This window comes from Camarhynchus parvulus, chromosome 5 (assembly GCF_901933205.1).
Source record: "Camarhynchus parvulus chromosome 5, STF_HiC, whole genome shotgun sequence".
NCBI lineage: Eukaryota > Metazoa > Chordata > Aves > Passeriformes > Thraupidae > Camarhynchus > Camarhynchus parvulus.
In genome coordinates, this window is record NC_044575.1 from 47700770 (window position 1) to 47719984 (window position 19215).

General features: G+C 35.0%; 1 protein-coding gene across 2 annotated transcripts in view; it reads right to left on the minus strand.

Moving 5' to 3' along the window:
- Positions 1–19215, minus strand: part of ATG2B (autophagy related 2B) — a 42391-nt gene that overhangs the window by 13145 nt on the left and 10031 nt on the right. Inside the window, exons 8-29 of one of the 2 annotated variants that reach the window (XM_030948849.1) lie at positions 18124–18306; positions 17318–17472; positions 16512–16623; positions 16101–16362; positions 15087–15237; positions 14473–14565; positions 14116–14304; positions 12583–12856; positions 11367–11472; positions 10159–10351; positions 9854–9996; positions 8613–8770; positions 8189–8361; positions 7735–7882; positions 6693–6892; positions 5751–5831; positions 3542–3648; positions 3189–3281; positions 2307–2377; positions 1266–1342; positions 861–1031; positions 243–384 (exon numbers count right to left, since the gene is read on the minus strand). In XM_030948849.1, coding sequence (XP_030804709.1) covers positions 243–384; positions 861–1031; positions 1266–1342; positions 2307–2377; positions 3189–3281; positions 3542–3648; positions 5751–5831; positions 6693–6892; positions 7735–7882; positions 8189–8361; positions 8613–8770; positions 9854–9996; positions 10159–10351; positions 11367–11472; positions 12583–12856; positions 14116–14304; positions 14473–14565; positions 15087–15237; positions 16101–16362; positions 16512–16623; positions 17318–17472; positions 18124–18306 — 3282 coding nt within the window. Of the gene's footprint in view, positions 1–242; positions 385–860; positions 1032–1265; positions 1343–2306; positions 2378–3188; positions 3282–3541; positions 3649–5750; positions 5832–6692; positions 6893–7734; positions 7886–8188; positions 8362–8612; positions 8771–9853; positions 9997–10158; positions 10352–11366; positions 11473–12582; positions 12857–14115; positions 14305–14472; positions 14566–15086; positions 15238–16100; positions 16363–16511; positions 16624–17317; positions 17473–18123; positions 18307–19215 lie in introns of both variants that reach the window. The other variant, XM_030948847.1, reaches the window with a different exon arrangement.

Genomic DNA, 19215 nt, shown 5'->3' on the forward strand with positions numbered 1-19215 from the left:
AGATTTCTTTCCTGCTGCTTTCAGTACCTCAGTAATGTGTATTTGACTAGAATCTCAAAGTACTTCTGCATTACTATTATTAAAAGCAAGAATCTGTTCCATAGTTTGAAGACTTCAGACATCCCAAGTACCTGCTCACATTCTTATTGCAGCATCTCTACATACACAAAACTTTCAATCCCATTTTCTTTCCAAAGAAGTTGTACTTTATATGCAGGGGTATGCCTTCAGGGGATTCTCACCATTAGACTCTTGCTTGATGGCAGAAGCAGCCTGTTGAGTCTCAATTTCTTCCATGGCATCACTCATCAAATCCCGTAAAATCTGCTGCTCTGATTCAGCAAGGCCTGGTCCGTGGGAAGATGGTTGGCTAAAGGTCTCTACCTGTAGGAAAGGAACTATACATAGCTACATCTCAAAAACAACAAATGTCAAAAAAGATTTTGCTAGAACAGCATGCTTCACAGCTCTTAAACTGTGAGAAAAAAACCCTTAACTTGTTAAATAGCCAAGTGATCTGAAACACCAAGCTGGATGATTCATAAAGTAGCTTAGAACATTATGGTTCAGGGTATTTAGATCAGAGTACCTGGACAGTTCATGTATGTCCTGGAATTTTCTTCTTTAGATAAGAATGAAGTACAAGAGGTAAGCAGCATGTTTTGAAATATTTGTTCACCAAAGCAGGAAAAAAATACTATTTTAACTCAAATATATTTTTAATTAGATACAATTGGTACAATTTGATACAATTTCTTTGCAGAAAATCTCATATTATTTGTAAATAGAATAGGGATTAAAATAAAAATATATTGCCAAGAATCATAAAGTTAAGGTGATATCATTTTATCATTCTATACCTTCATTTTTGGCTTGCTAACTCCACGTTTAACCTCTGTCTTAGCAGGTGGATGTAAATCACCATAACTTGCAATATATTGTATGAGATTCATTAGTGCAGCACACGAATCAGAGCAGGTACGAATATGGATTACATCACTGGAACAGTGCAGCTCAAAACGAGGTTTAGTCTAGACAGCAACAATGAAAAAACAAGAATAAACTTCAAATTATTCTGGAGTTCCATAAAAATGACCTATACACAGCTATTTTTGAATTATTTTACTTAACTAGTCAAAAAATGAGTTAAAAAATACAAGTAAACTGAAAAACCTTTTTTGATTTTAAGTATAATAAAGTAATTTTCAAATCACAATCTCTCATGAAGACTTTACATTTTATTTTGTTTGTGATTAAATACTTACTCTTTCTCCCTCAGAATCAGATTTTACTGCTGTAATGGTTAGTTCCAGCAGTCCCATATCCATAACACGAACATAATCTGAAACATGATAATTTTAAAAATTACTAAGAAAATAACAAAACCCTATATATGTACAGTTATAAACCCATTAAAACCAGCATGAGCTGTAAAGGAATCAAAGCCTTTCATATCTCTGCATTTCCTTCTTTTATGAGGATTTCTTTCAGAGTCCACGTTTCAGCTACTCAAATGAAGAACTTGAACCTTTTTGGCCAATGTATCACTCCCACTACCACCATCTGTGTGCAGTGTAATCTTTTAAGATATTGACCTTCACCTCATCTGTGTGAGTTAAGAGAAACCAAGGCACACAGAAGCTGAATGACTAAACATTCTATCAGTTTTTAGCTGAAGTGAGAGAGAACACATGTTCATACTGTACTAATCTTTCAGTGCCATGGATAACTTATTTGTCCTTTTCTGTTGTGTAAACAAAACAGACAAACCTTTACTGTGCCCCCTACTAGAGATCTCTTAACCAAGCTACATACACATTTGTGGGCACAAAGTTTCATTTCTCCAACTCATTTGGTAAATATTGATTCAAGTTCCTCAGTCCTTAAAGGTTATTATTATTTCAATGAGAGCAACCCAGCTGGTATGATTCTTTTCAGAACCTACAACTCTGTGCCATATAGCACCTTTCAAGTTCAACTATTTATATCTCATGAGATCTCTTGTTTAAGAAAATTTCTTTCTGTGAAACTCTAGATTTTTAAACATATGCTTTTTCAAATACTCATTAGTAAATTGTAACAAGATACCAAAGGAATTGCAAGGTGATCTTCTCTGACGTACTTCTGGATTCACAAATCCAAACCAGAGCACTCAGGTTTTTATCAACATTGTACTATTCTCTCATACTTGCTGCTTCTTATCCCCTCAGTCCTCTTCTTAAATAACCTTTATGTATGCAGAATATGCCTGTAATTTTGTTTTTTTAGGCTCTGCAATTGATTAGTCACATCTAAACCATCCTTACCTCTATGGAGGTTCACCATGACAGTGTTGCACTTGTCAGACAAATGCAAAGCAGCTTCATCTAAAATTATCCTATGAGACAAAAATAAGATAAAATAAAAATGCTTAGAGAAATGCTGTGCAATTAGTAAGTCAAAAGAAATTAGTATGTAAAAAATATTTTAAAACACAAATATACCAAGCATATCTTAAATTCAAACTCTTCACTTCAACCTTTCATAATTTTCAAATCTACTGACAATTAACCACTGCAAGATATTTTCCCCATTGCTAATTATATATTTTTTACATTTCAATTTACATGTTTGATCCTTCCTAGAATAAGAAATAATGCCTTAATCCTTAACAGTTATTTCTATTTTTGTCTTTTGTCTCTAAATAAAGTTAACAGAACATTTGTTTCAAAGATCACTTAAAAGGTTTTATCAATAAAAATAATCAACCTGGTAGATATTTCACACCAGAACAGGTAAAACAGAATGAGTATTAAACTGCAGTTGCAAGAAAATAATTAGAAGTTACAGATATTTTCATTAGTCATTAAATATTCAATTGATTAAAACACTGTCACAAAGTAACAAATTGTAAGAAATCTTAAGGTCTTACTGATTCATAAAATAGACTTAACTTTATTTCAGGACATTGCAATCTTACTAAAAATGCAGAATTGCTTGTTAAAGGAAGCAATCCAACTAGAAACTACAAATAAACAAAATTACTTAACCTAATAAAACAGAAGGATTACATGGGAGCAAAGTGTATTTCAAAAGACGGAAACCAGTGTGATCATTTATACAACATGAAAGCTTCGGAGGTCAAAAAAGCAGACAGGCATTGCAAGTTTTACAGGAGCTTACATGATTCATAATAATTTAAATCATACCTGAGAGTAGAAGAGGATTTATCTACTGCAACACTGCTGGAAATGCTGAAAGTTTCAACAGTAAGTAGAGATCTGACTGGCAAAAACAAGGGCCTAATAACAAATTGGAAAAACAAATTAGCGCTCTGTACCTATCTGAAGTTCACTCAAAGCCTTACAGATTACCTAACTCCATCTTCCCAAACCTAGGCAAGTCATATCCTACTTTAAATTCCTTCTAGTTAAAGGATGTCTGTTAAGTATTTTTTCCAAAAGTGCCTAAATAACTATTATTTATAGTATGCAAACTCAAACATTTCTGAAGAGTAACTATACAGCTGCAGTGTCAAGTGACACATTCGCATTTTACTTACCTGTAATCTAGAGCACAACTCCACAGATGCACATGAAAAGTTGTAATTGTAGCTGGAGGACTATATCCCAGAACAGGCTCATCAGAAATATTCAAAAAGTACAAAATCTAAAAATCACAAAAAATATTAATACTTCGATATCTGTTAAATTAACAAACAACTACACATCACAAAAGAGCAAAAAATAAAATCTGTAACAGGTATGACAATAAAATGTTAGATGAGTAGAAGGAAAAGGCAGGAACAGTTTCTGATATTTAAAGATGCTTGCTCAAGATCTTTATAGAGAGAAGCATGGAATCTAAGCAACACAAAAAACCCATAAAAACTGTAGCTTCAAAGGTATGGAAAAGACCAATCCACGTGCACTCAAGTGGCTCCTTGTAAAAAGCTTCACAATGCATTTTTAAGACACTGCCCAAATACAGTCTTATTCATCCCTCTTTGTAGCTGTTATTGTAGTGTTTGTATTTTCCTTGCTCTGTCTCTAAAATGTTAACTTTTAGTTAACACTACATTGCTCAAGTTATCTTCAAGTCTTTCTTGAGGGGTGGATATAAAATACACTCAGAACCATGTGCACATTCATTGTATAAACAGTTTTTTCTTGTACTACCACATAAAAATAGCTGCTATCCTCCTCTGTAACATCTGTCATAGTTCCCTCTCAAATATATGTTACACTACAGAAGTTCTTAAAATATTCCAGGCCTGGGGCATACCATCACTGCTAGTCTTAATTTTTTCTTTTAACTACCTCTTTGGACAATTTTTTATTTGATACCTCCCCCTCCAGAAAAGATTGCCTGTGACACACTTGGAAATGTTACTTGAGAAAAATTTCACAGAGCAAAGAAGCAACATGATGTAAAGCAGGTTACACAAACCCACAGGAATATTAGGCTGAGGAGAAAATAAGGGCACGGCAGAGTCCAAAGCCCCAAGTTCAGCTCCACACAGTTATACAGTAACAAGGTAAAACCAGCTTATGCAAAAATGCAACAATGTAAAATGCAATAATGCAACAATGTAAAAATCAGCATATTATACAGACTGGAGGATGAACAGGAGCAGACTGAGTGTCAAGGGTTGCTGTCTGTAATCCAGTATGGGGCAGGTACATGCAAGGACACTGCTCCTGTGCTAATGGCTTGTTTTGCCTTATGCACACACACAGATCAAGGGGCTTCAGCCCCGTCTGCTCTGCTCTACCCCTGCATTTACATCTATGACTACAACCCTTCTCTGTGACCGGTGGTCACAAGGGTTTTTGGGGTGATGGAAGAGACGTAGATCTGACTCCATGATCAAGAAGGCTTGATTTATTATTTTATGATATATACATATACTATACTAAAAAGAAAAGGAAAGGAGAGTTTCCAGAAGCTGCTAGCTACCTAAGAATAGAAAGTAAAGAATGAATAACAAACCAGCTCTCTCGGACTGTGTCCGAGAGATCTCAGTTCTGGATTGGTCATTAATTATAAACATGCAAGTTGGGCCAATCCAGACAGATGTGTTCCATTCCACAGCAGCAGACAATCTATTGTTTACATCTTGTTGCTGAAACTCTCAGCTTCAGCAGGAAAAATCCTGAAAGAGGATTTTTCATAAAAGAAATGTCTGTGACACTTCTCATTCAGAAGTATTTGTGTAAACTGCTGCTCACTGCCTCCCCAAAGTCTTCCAGTACTGCTTTTCCAGCAATACAAAACAGGAAATATACAACTGAGAAATGGGACTTGAGGGATAAAGTGAGCAGAAAGGAAAAATACAGAAATGCTTTCAGAACTGCAAATAACATGTTTGCTTCTTTTGAGGGTACTTTTAACTTAAGGATTATTTAAGTACTTGAATAGTATTGCAGTACTGAGATTTTTTTATCTGAATTTTAAACAAAACCCAAAACCCAAACCCCAACAGAATGAAGTAAGCCCTACGAAGAGCCTCCCTCACATGTAATGGACAGCACGTTAGGATGATGGGAGGAACAGTACCAAGTGAATAGACAAGAAATAATTTAAAAGTAAGATTATCATCTGTCAATGGTCTCAAAGAGAAACAGGAAAGAAAGAACAACACTTTCATGAGCAGAGTATGATAATAAAGCGCAGACTGACATCAAGATTTTCAATCAAGATTTAGTTTGATAGTTAAGGCAATGAGACTGAAATTGAAGATGTAATCAAGAAAAAGATAGTAACCTGACCTGTTCATGCCAGCTTAAACCTGAAGGCAACACACGGTGCTGAAGGGTGGCTCCTCGCAGTCCAACAGCTACCAGAAATTCCTGCACAACAAAGTTGCATGACTTGGCTTACATGAAATATGTAACTATTTCACATCTAGATTATGAAACTGTGTCACCCTTCAGCTCCCACAAATCTCCTGGCATCTAGAAAAACCCTGCTTTCCAATACAGAAACCCTGGATAACACAGTATGATCATACTTTTTGCAACAGGACAGTGCAGAAATGGCGGCTTGGTGGTGGTGGTAGGAAGGCAGGCTGCCTGCACATTCACTCTAGGATTCAGCAGAACTTACCAGGAGTACCGACCTATAGTTCACATGTGAGACAATTGAACACCCACAACATTTTGCTAGTCTGTAGAACCTTTCTTTAGATAACTCAACCAACCTGTTTGTCACTACTATGCCAGCTAAGAGGTCCTCTTTCAGCCACACTAATGAATGCTACTGTCATTTACCAGTCCCATTCCAAATAGGTAAGCAAAGGTTGCCTATTAGATGACACTGCTAGTTAACTGCAGTGTAATTCTGTATTTGTTCTTGCCTGTTTCAACAACAGAGAAACTCAACAAAAACAAAAAATGTCAACTATTCAAAAAATGCATTCAGTAAAAAAATAGCATGATCAGCAAAGTGAAGCACTGGAAGAATTAGAAAATTAAGCTGCTGGAAAATTTTATAATCCACCCAAAGATTCTAACAGAATCTTTAAGCTGGAAACAGAATTTTTAAGCTGGAAAATTTCATAATCCACCCAAAGATTCTAACAGAAAATTGTAGTTTGAAAATGAACGTCTGAGAAGTACACGGCTTCCTCATCTCTAACCCTTTAACTCCATGTCTAGATGCTTCCATATAACTGAGATAACTCAACTTATAAAAGTACAAATAACACAAACCTTTGTATTGCTCTCTATTTTATCTGATTGGATTTTGACTGCAACAGTCAGCATACTTGGACTATCCACTCCTACACCATCTGAAGTAGTCCTACTAAGACCATCCTCTTCAGAAAAACAAATAGTAGGCTCTAACCAATGGGGACGTATTGTGCTGGGCAGTCGTACTTCAGATGAAGGGACAACTCCATCTACCAAACCTGCAAAGAGATTTTGGAATGAATTACCAAAGCTGTTACTGATGAAGTGTGAAGGAAAATCCTTTTTATGCTTAATGCCTACAAAATTATTTTAATTACCGAGGTTAGTCATGCACAACCAAGAACTATGAAGGGAAGGTTATGGGTGATCCAATATTTAAAACCACAGTTCTAGCTATCATCTTTAATGTGTCTATTAGGGATTGAGTTTTTTATTTGCCCAACAAAATAGCAAAGCTGAAATAAAAGACAGAAATCTCCTACAGGTTAGATGGAAGAACATGTGTCTCATCTTCATTTTATGAGATAGTGCCAGGCTAATGTCTAAACACAGAATAACTAAACTTTGCACTGAAACATGAGTATCACTGATTCCCAAGCATCTGAGGGGGAAACCTTGAAAGGTTTAACTCCATGGGGGTTACCAGACATAGACAAACTACACAGCCAAAATTCTTCACCTGTGGATGACAACTAGCTACTGAGGAAAACACAGCAGCCACTGGTAACCTGTAGTTTTTTCAATTAAACAACCAGTAACATGTAGGAAGAGTGCACTTTCACAGTAAAGAACAGGCTATATAGCTAGAGAATCACAATATCTCTAAAGATATTGCAATTCCAGCAGTTGTCTGGAAAGTTGGAGCTAAACTGTAACTAAATACAGTTATAATGAAGTTGCATTACTGTAGCATTTAGAAGCATTAGCAAAAGATTATATTCATTGTGCCAAATGACACACTATAAGAGAAAAGAGAAAAAAATACAGGCTTTTCCCTAAAAAGCTTTAAGTTTAGGTTATTTCAAATTTAGCCCCAAAGCCACCTCAATCCCACCCCTACCTTGATGATATAAGTTGAGGCTGCTAGAATGGAGACAAACATAGTGTCTGTCCTCAAAGCCTTCATATTTAGTCACACTGAAAAGGGAACCACCATTGAACTCAAACCAAAATTCACCATATTTCCCTTCCAGTGTATTTCCATTATCCTGCTGAAGGAAGAAGAGAAATGATAAAATTATTGTTTGCTGACAGTTTGCTGCATTTAGGCAGTCTAAACTAACACAACACTTGCTACCAGTATATGTTTTCCTGCTTGCATTTCAGTTATTCTCACATGAAGCAAAGTACACAGAATTTGCAAAATACTGTGTTGCATTACTGCCTAGTTATAGTAGTATAAAGATTGCAGAATTACTGTTAAAAATACTACCTCCTTCCAGATAAGTACATACAGCATGAAGGGGCCACCCATGGTCAAACAACAAAAACTTGTTCCAGCCCCAGTGACTTACCTTTACATCTGTGAATATTGACACTAATCCATGTGTCACATTTAGCAGAACAGACAGAAAGCTCTGTGAGTTCTTATTCTGTGAGTCAAGCTTTTTCCTTCTGCGTGAACGATAGTTTGGATCAACAGTGGAATAATACTGTAGTGTTTCTTCCTCAGATCCACTTTCATCATCTAATAGACAAAATGAAGTACAACTCATTCTCTTGCTAGTACACATATTATGCCAATAGCTCACTGTTTCTCCATTGGTAATGCAATTCAATTTCACACTTATTTTACCCAATTAAACAGTAATCTACTTTTTTTTTCTTGGTTAATGTTTTCCCATAAGTTTACAAAATCTCTCCACTAACATCTTAATCACTTCAGCCAATTACACTTCTAAAGCACTATAGTTCTAGATAATTTATTAAGTGTATTACCATAATGAACTGCAGATTTAAATTGACTGAAGCTATCTTTACTGAAAGTGTTGATGAGTTGGCTGGCCACAGATAGTCCAACACCATAAGAAAGGTTTTCAAATGTTTCTACAGGAGATGGAGCTGTGGGTTCCCACAACAATAAATCATTGCTGATCCTAGGAAGAAATACATTATCATTACACAAAATATATGACTATATTCCCATTTTCTATTAAGTCAGTCAAGCATAATTCCTTTGCAGACTTTATATAACAGATTCCAGACTCCATAAACAGAGAAAATAAAGTTCACGAGCACAAAACAATAATATATTCATGAGTAACAGCAACAAAAAAATTGAAGTAACTTCTCTTCTGTAATTATGGTATGCACATATCAAAGTCTAACATGTGACAGTGACACAAAAGACTCTATAAATGGGTATATATTTGCTCAGCAGGTGGGAGGGGAAGTTGAGAAACCCTTATTTTGATCACATCCATTTTCAACTAAGTTGCAGGAAACATTAATTCTTTTGATTTCAAGTGAGTGTGTCTGTCAGGGTAAAGACATTCAATACAGAAGTATTCCAACAAAACATTCAATGGAAGGTTCTGCTTTGTCACTTTGGAAGTGAAAATACTGAAAGTAATGTCTATCAGAGACTAAAATAGACCAGCATCTCTCTTGCATATTTGCACAGCACAGTAACAATCTAGTAGTATTTTGCTGGTTTTCAGACAGCAAACTAACAGAAATAAATGAACACCCATCCATAAATTTGCCTTGCTTTCTCTACATTTTCATAAACTTTTGTGAACCTTACAAAACTGGATTAGGGTTTTTTTTCTGACTGCCTTGCAAGCTCTAGATTTTTAGATGAGAAGAGTAAAATTGAGTGCAAGTTTCTGAAGTATAATAATCTGTTTAAAGAAGAAATCAGAAAGATTAGAGCAAAATGAAACACTGCACAGAGATCTGAACAAAGTGTTCACTGAGAGCCAAAGACTATTTAGCTTCACCCTTTGTTCACAAAATCTGCCAAACACTTTTTAGCAGTCAGCTGCCATAGCACTGATCAGGCACATGACACAGTGGTGTCATGTTAACTTGGAAAAATATTTATATAGTACTTTGTGGTTTTAAATAAGCTATACAAATGAGCTCCTGCTATACCTGCTTAGATAATTGCTTTTATCAAAAGTGACACAGAACTGAGAGTACAGGTCATGATAACCAAGCAAAACAGTTATACTTGCCTGTTGTACAGTTTTTCATAAAAGCTTTTGTTTGGTAGTGTTAAATGAATGTTTGGTAACGTGAGTTCCAGTACATAATGAGAATTGCTAATTGTTTTATCCTGAAACTCAGTCATTTCAACTATATCTCCTGGCATCACCATCTGAAAGAAAAAGAAAAAAATTTTTAAGTTAAAAAAAAAAAACACAACCAAAAAACCCCAAAACAAAACCAAAAGTGGAAGCCAGAAGTTGCATGTAAAGTAGTGAGATGGTATTCATTTTCTCTATCATAAGCACAAAGCAGTAACAAAATGTTATAGTACCTCTTCATTTTCAAACATGACCCTACGAGAAGAAAATGGAGAAGGCTCTGGTCTTCTAATATCACAGACATCCTTCAAAGAATGAGACCCTCCTTCTTCTTCCTCTTGAAAGTTACTATCACCTTCTTCCTCTTCAGCTGCTATCCTTTCCAGAATAGAGTGCACAGCCAGAGGGTTTATTTTCAATACAATCCTGACATTGGAGAAGTTAAGCAGAATAAGCCATTAGAGATGCTTAAAATGTTTGTATTTATGCTCTGTCACATGTCCACTAGTTCTACTGGCTTGCCTTTAAATACACATAGACTAAATAACTCAAAATTCCAGGGACTTTTTTATTAGATAATAACATATTTTATTACCCAAAACAATACTACTAAGAAAAAAACTAACTTACACACACAAAGGAACATGGTACCATCAGGTAAAAGAAAATGTTAAGTGTCTGCTTCTTTCAACTCCATTAGGTGATCATATAGGTGACCTAAGAAAAATCTAGCACTCTCTCAAAATAAAACCTGTTTCACTAGACCATCAACAGCTATAAAAATGCTCTACTGCATGGTGTAGCTTCTTACATGCAAACACTGTTACAGAAAATTTTATTTGTGCCATTATAAAAGAAAAAAATTCCACATAAACTTACTGTCAGAAAGCCACTGAATTTTGTGGCAAACAATGTACACAGCAAATTCTGTAGCAAATCTAAAATTGCCTCTTTAAACATCTTATTACATGCTTCAGCTGCCAGGTCCTTCTCGTCAGTAAGTCTGAAGCACTGTATTGCCTTGCATGTGATATAAGCTGCAATAATTCAGTCACAATATAATTATTCTTGCCATTCTTATGGCTTATATTTTTGAGGCAAAATTCAACTAGGATGGGTGGTTTGGTATTCAGTCATGAATGCAGGAGAAAAGGTAAAGTAAAAAAAAATGGGAAAAAGTTTCAAGTCCCTAATCATTTACCTAACTTTCAGTGAAATTTACTCAAGTCCATGCAGAAGTCATTATACATTAAAAACCATATTGCATTATTATAAATGTAGAAGTTCCAGGATTTTTATAAATTCTTGGAGTCTTTTTAATAGTTACATGCTCTTTCTTTGCAAATTATTTTCAATCATCTACCACACAGGCATTCTGGATTAAAATTAGAAAAACAACAGTGCTATCAATCCACATTAAAAACATGAAAATTTATTTTACCGAGGCCAGTCAAAATTGTCTGATGATGATGTTATATCCCCATCTGTGCCACCTGACACCTGAAAAAATTTTACTGGTGTTTCTGCACTATCTTCTTCAAATGAACCTGAATAGAAAGAGATTTTTTAGAAATTAACAGATGAATGACAACTGCTAACTTCAGGTCAGCCACTCCTCAGGTTGGAGTCAAACAAGAATAACTAGCCAATGCTATTTACTAAGCTACTTAGGAAAATTTTGTCATCTCTTCTTCCAAAAAATTAATATTAACTTTTAGAAACAAAAATTATTTTCTATTATTTTTAGCTAGCAGTAGTTGGAAAATCAGACACTTCTAATGCATAGACACCAGCATTTACATTTACAGCATCACTGTATTTTGTCACAGCCTTGATTAAGTACACAAAATGAGACAGCAGAGAAGATTGCAAATATAAACCAGTCTCATAGATTTATTACTTTGAAAGATACTAGAGGCATGAAATTATTAAAGTTTTTCAATGATAGTTATTTAGGGAATCAATCTTGGCATCACAGCACTTTTAGGGTTGAAAAGGACCTTATCTAGCCCAACTCCTCTGCCAAGGCAGGGTCACCTAGGGCAGGTTACACAGGAACTCATCCAAGGTGGGCTCTGAATGCCTCCAGACAGGGAGACTCCACGACCTCCCTGGACACCTGTTCCAGTGCTTAGCCACCCTCAATGTACAGAAGTTCTTCCTCATGTTAATGTGAAACTTCTTGTGTTTCAGTTTATGGCCATTGTTCCTCGTCCTGTCTCTGGGCACCACTGAAGAGAGTCTGGCACCATCCTCTTGACACCTGTCTTTGAGATATTCACATACTTATGAGATTTCCCTCTCAGTTTTCTCCAGACTCATCAGACCCAGTTCCTGCAGGCTCTCATCATATTAAAGATGCTCCAGACCCCTCATCAGCTTTGTAGTCTCAACTGGACCCTCTGCAGGAGCTCCTGTCTTTCTTTTACTGAGGAGCCCCAAACTGGACACACAGCCTCTCATCCTAGTAATATTGTTTGGACTTACATTGGTATTAAATACAGAACACAAAATTACAGTAGAGATATCATATCTACCCCAAAATTCAGGTGGAAAGACACTCCCTGGGTTACTCCACATGAGAGAACCTTTCTCTCAACTACACAGTACCTAGGGAAATAAAAAAGGACTTCTGAATATAATATTAACATCCTTACCAGTTAGCTCTTTAAAGGTAAGCTCTAATTTAACTTGTTCTGGAGTCGCCCCTCCTATAAATTCAGTTTTAAATTCCATATCTGTAAATTCAAGATGAAGAATCTCCTTCTGAAGTGATTTCTTAAACCATGGTCCTCTTTCCTGATCTGACCGTAGATCAGGTATTGGGAAGCGAACAGAGAGTTTTAATGCTGGGGCAGTGACTTGAACTGAAACTCTACAGTTGGCAGGAGTATGTGAATCATCCAGAAAAACTTCAGCAAATGCCTTATGCTAAAAGAACCAAACAATAAAAAACAAAACACAAACCAGAGTGAATAAACAACCCTCTGAATTAGAGAAAATAGCATTAAAAGTGACTATGGAGAAAGCTTTTAATGATGTAATATCTGAAAATGAAAAATATTATTTGTATATCACAGAAAAAACACATCAAGACCAACTGCGACTGTTCTTAGGATATTTTTCTATTATAGATGTCATGAAGATTCTACTTAGAAGTCAAGTTTTTGCAGAGATTAGCAATCTTTAAAAAACCTCCTAATTTTTGCAATTATTTTTCCTCTCAAATTAGATAGTGAAAGTAACAAACAATATTCAGCTGCACTTAGGAAATACCATGTCTCAGACACTTGTTTAAAAACTGCTGCTGTTGAAAAAGTAGGAATTACTATCATGTGTATTTGTCCCTTTCAGGAATCAGGGTGTCCAGCTCCTGTTACTTTCATGTCCTTCATACCCTCCCCCCCTTTTGCTGATCATTGAAAGGAATCAAACTTGTATGACAATTATATTTAGAGAAGAAATTGATGTTTTACAATTTTAGGACTTAAATAGTTTTGAAATCTGATTTTTCCGTAATCAGTAAATGCAGCAATAAAATTACATTAAGATTTTTGTTGCTGTTCACAAAATCAGTTAAATGCATTAATCATTCCTCCAGTATTTTTAGAAAAGTCTTTAAGTTTAATGCTATTGTGATAACCCAAACCAAGGCAAATGAGCTTCAATTTCTTTCTGTTGGTCCCAAAACACTAGAATGCAAAGCAAATGCCCCCCATTCTCTGTCACCTACCCCAAAAGCAGGTAATACACCACAGAGACAACTGGGTTGATTGTGACAATTACAGATTTTAACACAGAAGTGGAATTGTTAGCAACACTTTATATCCGCTGCTGGAGAGCATGATGGGACAGATTAGGGATGAGAAGTCAGTCAGGATTACTCTTTTTTGCCCAGTTCTCCTTGCTTCAAGAAGCTGAGAACTTAGGCAGTTTGTGAAGCATCTACCACTGTCTTTTCGTCTGTTTTCAAGCACACAATCACTGAATGCAAAATCCGACTGTGAGAAGTTGGGAAAAACCAAACAAACTCCAGTCAACCAACCAAGCAAAAAAAACCTCTCACACTAAAAAAAAAAGCACCTCAGCCACCACAAATCAATCAGAACTAGCAGTCTCAGGTTGTCACCCTGACTTCCTCCTGCAAAAAATCCCAGCAAGTTTACTAATCAATTTCACTTTACACTTACCAGGCTTATGTGCTTATTGTAAGAAGCATACATGTGAGATGCCATCATCTCCACTGTAGTTAGTTTCTGGGGTTGAAGTAAGGAATTTAATCTGTCTACAATACTAATATCCAGCTCACAAAACACTGGACTTAACTTCATTTGTAACTCTGCTTTCTGTGGAACAGAGCTGAGTCTCCCTTGACTACCCTGAAAAGAAAAAGAAAAAGCACTAAAATCTTCAACAGAACACAATGAGACAAATTATTATAAGTAGGAGTTAAGAACTCTGTTTTGCAGTCAATTTTCTGTTCAAATGAACCAAATTAGACAAAGGTTATTGTACAGAAACTTAGTAATTTTAATCTCCCACCTTACCTGAGGTCCTCTATTATCTAAATGCTTATAATGCAGCTGAAGGCATGGCATAGAATGAGAATCATTTCTTTCTTCAGAATGAAATGTCAGCAGCTTCAGAAAAAAAAAATCAAAATGTTTAATAAATAGAAAGCAGTTGCCACAGGAAAATATATTTATGACACTTTAGCTAGAACAGACAGGTAACCCCACACTGAAGTCAGTGAACAGAGCCCCAGTTCAACTGTTTCTCCAATCCACATATTCAGCTACCTTACTGGATGTCTCTGATTGCAGAAGAGCTGGAAGAATAATCACCACCACAAGAAACCTTTGCATTGCTCAACTCCATTGCTTAGAGTAAATGTTTTCCAAAAACTAATACCCAAACCACATTAAGCATATTTCAGAAGTAACTAACTAAATTTGGCTACTTGGTGCTGTTCCTGTCAGGTATGACAAAAGTTGGTTCACTATTTGAGCTCAGATTTAAAATGCAAATTTTAATCTTAAAACATATTTAAAAAACTAAAAAACATTAAGAAACATTTAAATTATAACCATTTTCAAATCTACCATTCTCAGTTATATAACTAACATTTCTTTTTTATGGAACTCACTTTATTTTTACATACCTCTGTATAGTGAGGCTGCATGGAATGAGAGTCAGTAGAAAAAAGGCATTCCAGGAATTCCATCTCACCAATGGATAAGTCAGTACTAAAACTTCGTGAGGCAGTCCTTTGTCTTTGCTCATAAGACACTTTGATGCCAGTACCTATAAACCTAGATTATTAAAATCAATAATTATTAAAAGTAGCATAAATCAATAACAATTATGAAAAGTCAACACTTAAGTAGGCAAAAAAAGGATCACTACAATGATTTTTAAATCATTAAAACATCATAATTTCTCCAAATACATGAACATATCTAATTGTAACAGATTTAGCAACAAAGACAATGAATCTCATGTTACATAATCAACAATGGTCAGCATAGAGAAATTTGTAAAGAACATTTTAGGCATCTATCCTGAGGTGCAGCTCATATAAAACTAACATCCTTAGACAATGAAGAAGTCAAATGTCTTACAAAGTCTAAATTACATACATAGGGTAAGAAAAGATGTATATACCCTTAAATATTTTACTTCATACACTGTACTGGGATGGCAAAAATTTCTGCAAAAAAAAGACTGTTGCCTGACTTTATTCTCTTGTTCTCACTTAGGCTTTATCCCTACTGATATCATATTTTGCACTAAGTAAAACCCTAAGCTCCTTAAAGCAGTAATCACTACATTGGAATAACAATGGTTCTGTAGAACACAGCTATTTCTAAAGATATTTACTTAATTATTCTTGACTCTCTAGGCTTCTGTCATAGAAACTGTACCTAATTTAATTAATCTATTAAAAAGCTAGGTGATTTTAATATTTATTCTCTTTTCTTTCTCAGTTTCAACTTTTTTTAAAAAGATGTCTTGGACAACAGATGTCAAAATTCAAGACTATTTTGAAATTAATAAGAAGACTAATGCAATTCAAATATTAAGTGACACAATTCCTATGGAAATAAGCTTACTTTATTCAAATTTACTTAAAATATATTTTGTTACTTATATTTATTAATAAGCAAAGTTATACCTAAGGTGATCATGAGAACAAGCTTCTGCAAATACTTCTCGGAAGGACAGAAAATCTTCTGTTGAAAACTTAACTGGCTCAATCTTTTCTATTCGGGCAAAGAAATCCCGAGCCATTGGTGTCAATGGATTAAGGTTCAGTGAACTTTCAGGTGGGGGTAAAGGGTCAATATGAAGTACAGACACTGAGAAAGTTCCAACTGCCAGTCTAAAAAGTAGCTCAGGTCTGGATTCATCCACAGAAACAGATCTGGATGGAATAGCTGAAATACAAAATTAAGTTCACGTAATTTTTCAGCAATAACACATTTATAAAATCATCTAACTTTTGATTTTCATTTCTTTTTACCAAGTTGCTGCATAACAATTCATTTTCATAATTATCTAGGCAAAACTATCTGTTGCTACTTACATGTCCTTCTTATGGAAGTCTGGTGAACCATATTGGCTGTTAGTGAGGAACCTCTTGGAGGCTGTAATTCTTGTTTGTTACGATCAAGAAAATCACCCCAAGTTGGTTGCAGCTAAAACAAAAAATATATATGACCTTAAATTTGCAAAGAGTTGTTAGACATTAGATCAAACATAAATAATAAGGTAAATTATATAAAAACCAAAAAACTCCAACATGCATAAACAATCATCAGCATGCCATTTCATGGAGAATTAGTGCTCAATTTATCAATGCAGGTATGCTTTACTTCAAGATATGCTTTTTAATTCCACAGGTTTTTAAGGCTAAAGTTGCACTCCTCATGAGCATATATTTTTCTAGCTCTACACAGCTACTCTCCATGGTTTTCATTACAGAAAACATAATGTACACAACAGATTTGGGAAAGATAGTGAAAACAACAGCATAGTTTTTATATAGTTTGAAAAATTTAATACTACAATTTCATACAACATTATCTATGTAGTCTACTTTAAAAGAAAACTAGGTGGTACACATGCAGTAATTAAAAACAAAATAAATCATGAGGCATCCTATATAAGCTCCAAGGCATTTGAAAACACATTTCCTAGCTTAGCCAAATAAATGAGAATAATTCCAACACCATTTCCATAGCAGAAAAGGAATACCATCAGCTCTAAACATTTCAATTGTTCTAGAATTTTGCAACAGCTCTTGACATTGTAAAGAATGCAGCAATTATGCAACAGTTTCAGGCAGAAGTGTTAATTTCTAAAAGATTCCAAATGCAGTTAATACTATACCACTGTAGTGCTCAGTGGAGATCCTGCTGGTGTAGTTGTGTATGTACTGGTTAAAGACAAGTCTAGATCCATGGTTGGAGGATCTCCAAGAGGTGGAAGGGAGGAAAGGCTGTGAGACATGTCCATTTCAGCCATTGAGAAGAAAACTTCTTCCTCTAGTAGAGAGCCACAGATAATTAAGAGTTATTTACTAATTTTAAAAAAACTTTTTTTCTAACAGAAATGTATTTTTAAGTCTAGAAATCTAACTGCTAGACAGAATAACCAGCTAAACACATCATTTACAGAAGTCCCAAGTTTTCTTGACATGAGACTAGTAGTGGCTATGGAGAGAGATTAAATAAAAATCAAATGACAAAAAACCTCATGAATATTACAACAGTTAAACACCTCATTTTCATATTCAAGTTGATATAACTTCTATAAATTGATATATTCTCCTTTTGACAATCAAAGTATTTCACATTAAAAATAATTAGCAAAAAAGTATTCACATAAAATCAGATAAATACAACTATTATTCTAGATGTAATTTCCTCAACAACACATTTGAAAAGATGTCATGCTGTATGTGTTTTTAGCATGTTTCACATTAACACAAACTGAACAATTTTAAGGAAATACTGAATCAAGTCCAGCCTGATACCTAAACTAGTTAATTTTTTACTGAACTTTGCCATTAATGGCGTATAATTACTTCAGGTCAAACTCATTTTAATACATAAATTGGTAAGATTAAAAGATGATCAATTTAAACAATCCTAACAACAGGTTATTTGCTATTTTGCATCATCTTTTATACTTGCCACGACTAGAAGGCGTTCTGGCACTCTCTGTCTCATAGAAGCTTTGTTCAGATGATGCTCCTGCAGATAAAGACTCTTTCCTCAAATAACGTTTCAGCTCCATCTGAATCCGATACTCGTCCTCCTGCTGCATTGGCCGGTTCTTCCTATCTTTATTTGACAATTCTATCCTGCTCAGACTCTCTGAATTCAAAAAAGGACAGAAATCCTACTGTAATTTCCTTAACTGTATCCCTAACAAAATTCAAAAATTGATCTGAAAATGAATCACTGGTGTATATATTTGCATGTGTAGTTATATATCAGATGTGTGTACTTGTGCATTTTGTTGGTTTGTAGGTTTAATTTGTTCAAAACAGATTACTCTCTCCAAGCATTTATTAACTTCACATCACATGAAAACATTTCAAGGTTATATATGCAGTGTGTTGGCATATAATATGCATACATTTCTCAGTCAGCTTTAGGGACTAAGGCCACAACCTCTTAAGGGTTTTAATATTAAGGAATGACTAAAGTTTCAGGTTTGAAGATGACACACATGGGAAACTGTATGTAATACTTCTCCAGTTGTCCAAAAACAATGAACACATCCAATAAAACAAGTACATCAGTATCAGAAGAATATTAATCACCCACCCAGGATATGACATATCTTTCAAAAAGATTATTTACCCTAACAAGTGTTGCTACATAAAATAGATGAGGGGAACAAATCAAAACACTCTCATACTTCTACTACAGTAGTCGAAACACTGCTTTTAGTTCTTCACAAATACAGACAAATTCAATTACAGTCTGTTCTATATTTTACGTGCCTGTCACTAAAAGATAGAATAGAGAAGCTAAATTCCTCTTGTGAAACAGAAGCTGCAAGAACCAGAATTGGTTCAGTCTCCTGGTTTTCTCCACCTAGAATTTCCTCATTTCTTGTATTATTATACAGTCATGTGTCAACCCTGTTTGCTGGTTTGTTTCATTACTAGATGTACAATGTGCAATTAAAGACAAAAATTAATCATAGTCCTAACTTACAGCAGCTACAAAGCATTTTACTAATATCAGATAAAATCTCACAATAATCTACCAACA